This window comes from Oncorhynchus mykiss, chromosome 12 (genome assembly GCF_057628025.1).
Source record: "Oncorhynchus mykiss isolate SJ-2025 chromosome 12, ASM5762802v1, whole genome shotgun sequence".
Lineage (NCBI taxonomy): Eukaryota > Metazoa > Chordata > Actinopteri > Salmoniformes > Salmonidae > Oncorhynchus > Oncorhynchus mykiss.
This window is the reverse complement of record NC_143033.1, coordinates 49,681,175-49,688,001: the sequence shown is the minus strand read 5'-3', so window position 1 is coordinate 49,688,001 and position 6,827 is coordinate 49,681,175. Positions and strand designations below refer to the sequence as shown.

Sequence of the window (6,827 nt, the reverse complement as noted above, 5' to 3'; positions counted from 1 at the left end):
TCTGTGGATATTGTTTGTGTCTGAGAAACCCCAGGGGTCAAATTGTAGAATGATCTGAGATGTCAAGGGGAACTCGTCTATGTACTTAAAAAAAAAATGTAAATGTATTTTTAGGATTTATTTGGGGTTAGACAGTGACAAGCTTGAATAGAAGGGAGATACAGAGGCAAAAAGGCCTGGATTCAATCCCACACAGGCAGGGGGATCATGCATGTGTCTGAGGCAGGGGCCTTAACAGCTAGGCTAGATCAACTCCAGGCACTAGTACGTGTATTTCTATACTTTACGGCCAGTTTCCCAGACACCAATTATGTCCTAGACTAAAAAGCATGGACAGTAGAAAATCTCCATTGAAATAGCTTAGTGTTCAGGAAACCGATATGTGTGTCTGCATATCTGAAGTAGAGGACAATCAACCCAAGTGGCTCTTCATCAAATGCTTTATTACAAACCAAAACAGTACTTATTCAGATATTGTACAAATATACCATTTTCACTCGAGAGGGAGGTATATATATGGCCTTTTTGGTTTACCACAACTCAAAGTAACTGCATGGCATTGTCAATCAAAGAAAATAGAGTGAGAGAAAACATATTGTCCTTCTAACGGTGTCGGTGTGTTAAAAGGACTTAATGCAAGTAAAACACAAACAGAGGGGACATTAAGAAAGTACAAAGTACTTCAGATTGAATACTTAACCCAAACAAAGAACCTCAAAATGAATTTCTAAAAAATTATAAAACCTTCCTTATTTACAGTCATAGTATTTGTTTTAAAATGATTATTTATATATTTAATTGAGGCAAAAATACCGTTTTGTTCTTTCTCCAGTTAAGTATCAGTGACATGCATATCCATCGTTTTTCAGCTTTGGATGGGTTCTTTCTCCCTTTAACGTTACACTGGTTGGTTTCTAACAGAGATGTCCCATCACTCAACCGATAGTGGAGGTCTTCAGAGTAGACAGACACTAATGAATGACATCAAGATGCACGTTTTGTACTAGCTAAATGAGGGTAATGTCCTTTGGGAGTCGGCACATGGTGAAAAGGCAATGTAATGCCTGTGGTTCACGTTATTCCAATTCCCAGCATGGTTTGGAGCAGACGGTCTTTCCATTCCTCCTGTCTGCCAAGAAAGAGGTTCCAATGAAAAAGGGTGGAAATCTTAATGATTCAGGACGCAGAGCGCTCCGCCACGGCTGAATCAGATGGGCAGCGAAAGGTAGCTAGCAAACCAGGTAAAGAGCCACCAGGATAACTGGAAAATCACTCCCGGTACGTATCACACCCCATCAAACGTCCATAAAAGCTGCATTCAATCAGCCAATAGGCCTCTCTGTATTGGCTTTCAGCAGTATTATGGGAAATTCGAAGAGGGTTGTGATGGGTAATCACTAATAAGGAGCTCTCACTCAGGTGTCATCCTCTCATCTTGCCACTCATCCGTCTCCTGGTTTAAATGAGCTTTTCAAACAGCACTGGGCAAGCTAGAAGTACTCAAGAGACTCACCGAGACAAAGTTGCTGATTTATTTTCGCTCTTGGAACTGCCCACGATTCAGGAGATAATTTCACCTTCCCTACTGGAGTGACGTTCTAAAAAAATTAAATAATACTAAAGGTGAATCTGGTGGATTTCAACCAGGCATGAACCAAAGCCAGGTTAACTTGTCATGTTTTTTCAAGGAGTGTAGACTCCTGAGTACCCCTGTCCTGGCTCCAACCATTTCAGAGGCCAGAGGGTGAGTGCCCTCTGCACTGTGGGGTGAGTAGAGCCCGCTCCCTCCTGGGTGATCTAAGATGAGTGTGCTGGTTTATCCTGGAGGGCGCCACAGCATCATTCAATTCAAATACCTCCTGACATCTCATCCATCACATGAACTGTACTGCGAGGGAGCCAAAATAAGGGGGTGTCTCTCCGGGAGGAAGCAGTCATAATGCTGAAGGACCAACGTGCTGGCAGACAAGAATATCGCTATGCAAAAGTGACGCCTTTGGATCTGAGGAGAGCTCAGGCAAAAATTGACAATTAAGTCAGAGAGAAGGATAGGGCATAATCCAACTTTCAGCCGGGACATTTTATTGAGTTTGAGTTTAAATTCTGTGTTTGGCCACCATGAAGAGACTTTGATAGAATGATTTGAGTTTGGCTGAAACTAGTATGACTACATGGCTAAACAAAATCACTCAAAGCAATTGTCCTTTTCATTCCTCATCTGCTTGAATAGAATCAAATCTCAGATGTACCGTATCGTAGGGTTAACCATTCAAAACGGTGAAGCTGTATTCCTTAATGTTTTGTGAATAATACTTTTCTGTAATTTATTCAATTAAAAAAGGCACTCTTCAGGATCATAATTACCGTTCTTCTATAATTACAAGGTGCCGAATCAACACATATATTATGATGTGTACTGGCCCTTTGTTCCTTTTCCAATAATACAGAACATATTTATCATGTTTTCAGCTACATACACAGTTGCAACTGCAGGGGATTCAACTTATTACTGCAAATCTCTGCTCTTCATTGAAAAATAAGAAGGATTGATCCAATGACTTTATATACTGCAAGATATATCAACACATTCATTAGTTTGTTCATTCAACCGGATTAACGGACATGCTATTTACACAACACAAACAAAAAAACACAATTCATCAAACATCAACAGTGGCACTTTATCGATAGGGCTTATGTGCATCCATTTATTAACAATCCTTAAACATTCTGAGGAATCTGAGATAAATGAAATAAACTATTCTCCACAGCAATACATATCACAGCCATGAATAACCCCTTATGATGACCCTAGGGGATTATATGTCATATATTCCTATGGGTTTATATGACACTGTCCATGAACATGGGAAGATAACGTTACATATGTCCAGACTTGTTAAGTGCATAGTGCTGGATATACAGAAAACATGGAAGCAGGGGAAATCAATACAGATATGTTCATGTTGCTGCGAGTGACCCATGTACAGGTATATAGGGTGACAGGTGACGTGTCTATGTGGAGTCTCTTACTTACTTACTTTTACTTAAGCTATATCATCTTTGTACAGTTACAGGAAACCATCCCTCTTGCATCAGCAGCAGACTTTCATCCACTCTCATTGGTTTGGCGATCGATTGGTGCTTCCCTCCCTCCTCTGAGCCAATCACCATGCCTGCTGGCCTTGGTGGGAATCCAGGGATGCATGGAGGTGTGGATTGCCACCAAAGCAGCCTCAGAGATGTTGATGGCTCGGTGTGGCTCGGTCTGAGAGTTTGGCAGGGGTGGTGCCTAGGCAAGCCCGGGAAAACAGGTGTTTGGAGAGCTGTTTACTTTCCTTGTCTGTTTTTTATTTTTTATTTTGTCTCGTTTGATCTGGTCGGAAGCAGGTGGCGTGAGACACCCAGACACCCTGGCCTGTTCTCTGGGGAGCTATGCAGCCTGTGTTTCTCCTTTGTTTGTTCTTTTCTAGTCCTCTGTTTGCTCTAATGCCCTCCCTCCGTCCATAACCCTCCCACTTTCCCGACTCTGTCAATTCGGTTTAAAAATACCTAAAATCTACTTAGGGTCCTCCCCCTGTTCCTGCCACCTCAGAGTATGATACACATCACTGCCCGCGTTAGCAAAATCAGACAAAAATACAACAAAAGTTCTGTCGTCACGGGAAGGGAATATGAACGTGAGATGTGGCTCTGTATTGCTTGTACAGGAGGAGAGCAAAAGCAAAAGAGCAAAAGCTCTTCTTAAGAAAATATTCCCTTCATAAGAATGCTCTCAATTATACTTTTAGATGGCGACTATGAGTAACGGGGAGTTTTACTTTATGGTATAGCTGATTTTCACAGGGTCTCTGGGGGCAGGCTGGGGGTTGCTGTCAGCTGTGTACGGGTGCTTCTTGTTTCTGTCTGTCTAAGTCCACTCCTTTGTCCCTCCCTTCCCTCTACACAGTCTGGAAGGCCTTGGTCTGGGCAGGGATCATGACCGGCGTGGCCCCCATGCGGGCCAGGTTCCTGGGGCCCAGTTTGGGGGGAGGGCTGGGCTTGGCCGGGGCCGTGCGGGGCTCTGGGGTTTTGGGAACCACTTGTGTGTAGGCGGGGGGCTGTTGGAGGAAGCTGGGGGGCTGGCCGTTCTCCTTGAGGGTGGCCACGGCGGGCAGGCGGGCGTGCGGCCCCCGGGGAGCGCTGCTGTGAACCATGGATTGAGTGGAGGAAGTGCCTGAGCGGGAGCTGCCAGAGTGGGATGAGGAGAGAGAGTTGGGCTTTACCAGTTTGGCCTTGGGAGCCTCAGCATCCTCCCTGAGACAGAGACAAAGACAGGCGTGGCTCAGAACATCGAAGGAATAATTGGTAATATTAATGAAAATAAAAACCTTCCACATAATGCACAATGAGTGCATTAAAGCACATGTATAATGGTTTAAATGCAATGCATTATGAACTTTTACGTCTTCATATAATTATTTGAAGTAGCTGGCCAAATACATGGTACTCTGAATGGCTGAATAACTGGTATACACTTCTTACAATGAACCCTAGTTAGATCAAGTTACGACAGCACATCAACAACATGTGATTGATCATCACTACGTCATTTGCAACCCCTCACCCTTTCTAAACAGTAGTCTGACCTCAGACCGTGTGCGAGTGTGTGCGTACGAGTGGGTGTGTCGCCACTAATGCTCCATATGTAAACAGGACCGAAGCGACGGTCTGCTCTGTGACTCTTCCCTCGCCGTGCCACTCCATTATTGATGCACAGCCATCCCCCTGTGCCTGCATAATTCAGCCTGACACTTGCAAATAGGCAACAGCGTGGATGCTACGCTATCGGCCAAAAATAGCTGCTGTTGTAACAAGCACTGCCAGCAGCATTATCAGACATAATTTAGGATGCTGTTATCTGCTTTAAGAGGTGAGGGAGGGTGCGGCTGTATTGGAGCTACAGTACCAGCGGGATAGGGAGGACAGGGGATGGAAAACATAGGTTAGAGAGAGGATGTGAGGGTTCCCCCACCCTATCTGTTTGTGTATTTACTTTTGGCTATTTCTGGTTGATTTTGTTCTGTGTATTTGATTCTCTGGGAAATTAACCACACTAACCTAAATGTGTTTGGCTCTGTGTGTGTACCTGATCTCGTTAGGGGTCTCCTCCTCCTCGTATTTCTTCTTCTCCTTCTTGCGGAACACCAGCCAGATGATGAGGATGATGAGGAGGACGCCGAAGGACACACCCACCACGGCACCTGCCACCACACCCATGCCCCGCACATCTGAAACGCGCACAAAGATAAATATGATTCACGGGTTGGGAGAAAGTGATAGCTATTACTGTTTTGAAGTCCTACAGATCTTTTTTGGTAACATCTATGGGGTTATAATATGAGGCAGTATGTGTGTCTGTGTTGGTTATAGCCTGGGTTACTCACAGTGTATCTTGACCTCTACGGTGCAACTCTCCTCTCCCACATCGTTGCTGGCGGTACATTTATACACCCCAGTACTCTCCTTGGTCAGGTTCCTCAGTGTCACTATCTCCGAGTTCTTCAAATCTTACACAAGAAAAAAACAGCAGGACAAGGTACAGTGATTGTGATGCAATTTAAAGCTTTTTTCAACTATCCCATCCAGAAACACCATTGCAGGGGATGGTTATTTGGAGAGTGTTTGAACAACCACCAAATTATGATTGCTAAGAATGTAAACTAATTCAGAGTGACCATCCAAACTGGTGTCTCTACTGCATGTTCCTGCAGTATCACTTTCATAATATTTCTGTGGATGTGTGATGAATAGTACTGTTCTCTGTTCCTGATATAAGCTACTGCTTTTTGGACCAATGATCACTGGCCCAATCCCAATCCCAAACTATTAATAGGATTCGATAAGAATCTGCGGCATTGCATTACCCTCTGATAGACTAGGGGGAGTTTTTGCCATATTACCAAAACTATCCAATCCTAGAAGATCTACAGTACACAAAAACATAAGGCTGGTGTTTGATTTGGGATTGGACAACTCAGACCTTTGCTGTAATAGATGTGACTGTGGCCAGTTTCCCAGAACAGATACATGTAGGTAAGGTATTGTTATTGAATAAGAACTTGGTCGAGTCTGCATGGGAGTGACTTGACTGGACACAAATAAGGATACTGAAGGTGGTAAACCTGATTTGAAATTGGTCTGGCATTCTGACACATACTTTAATTACATAAGTATGTTCTGCCCCAAAAGCCCTTAAAGGGGATCTGAAAGAAGAGGATATGGCACAAAAGTGCAGGAAAATGTTTAGAACAGGTATCAAGTTGACTTTTCAGTCAGTTTATGACTAAAGACTAATCTGACTTATGACAGACGTCTTGAAGACTTATGGTTGCACCCATGCACACAGCAAAAACATCCACACACAGAAAGAGTATGCAGTGGACTAGAGGGCTTACCTATGAGGGCAAGTGGGGGCAGCTTCCCTACATACTTTCCCTTGTCCAGCACCCTTTCCCATTTGTAGTTGATGGGGTCAGAGCCGTCTGCAGACTTACAGCTCATCTTAACATCACTACCCTCTAACAGCCGGCCCTCCATCCAACATCGTGGCTTAGAGGGCTTCACTGGGGAGCGGGAGAGAGAGAGAGACTTTGAATTAGATAAATAACAGGTCCGTATTATGGTTCATCATGGGCTCAGGGAGAAAGTCGGGGGTTAAAGTTTACGACGAGACCCAAACTTCACCCTTGACTGACCCACAGACCACCACCCAACCTGACATCTGGACTTATCTGAAACACCTGAGAGACATGGTGCAGAACCTGGGAACAATCGTGGTGGAGCAG

General features: G+C 44.2%; 1 protein-coding gene across 1 annotated transcript in view; it reads right to left on the bottom strand.

The window, feature by feature from the left end:
- Positions 1-422: 422 nt before the first annotated feature.
- LOC110537709 (CXADR-like membrane protein) overlaps positions 423-6,827 on the bottom strand; it is a 124,002-nt gene continuing 117,597 nt past the window's right edge. The window contains exons 4-7 of the mRNA XM_021623977.3: positions 6,438-6,605; positions 5,427-5,549; positions 5,129-5,270; positions 423-4,296 (exon numbers count right to left, since the gene is read on the bottom strand). Of these exons, the coding sequence (XP_021479652.1) occupies positions 3,942-4,296; positions 5,129-5,270; positions 5,427-5,549; positions 6,438-6,605 (788 nt within the window). The 3' untranslated portion in view covers positions 423-3,941. The remainder of the gene's footprint in view (positions 4,297-5,128; positions 5,271-5,426; positions 5,550-6,437; positions 6,606-6,827) is intronic.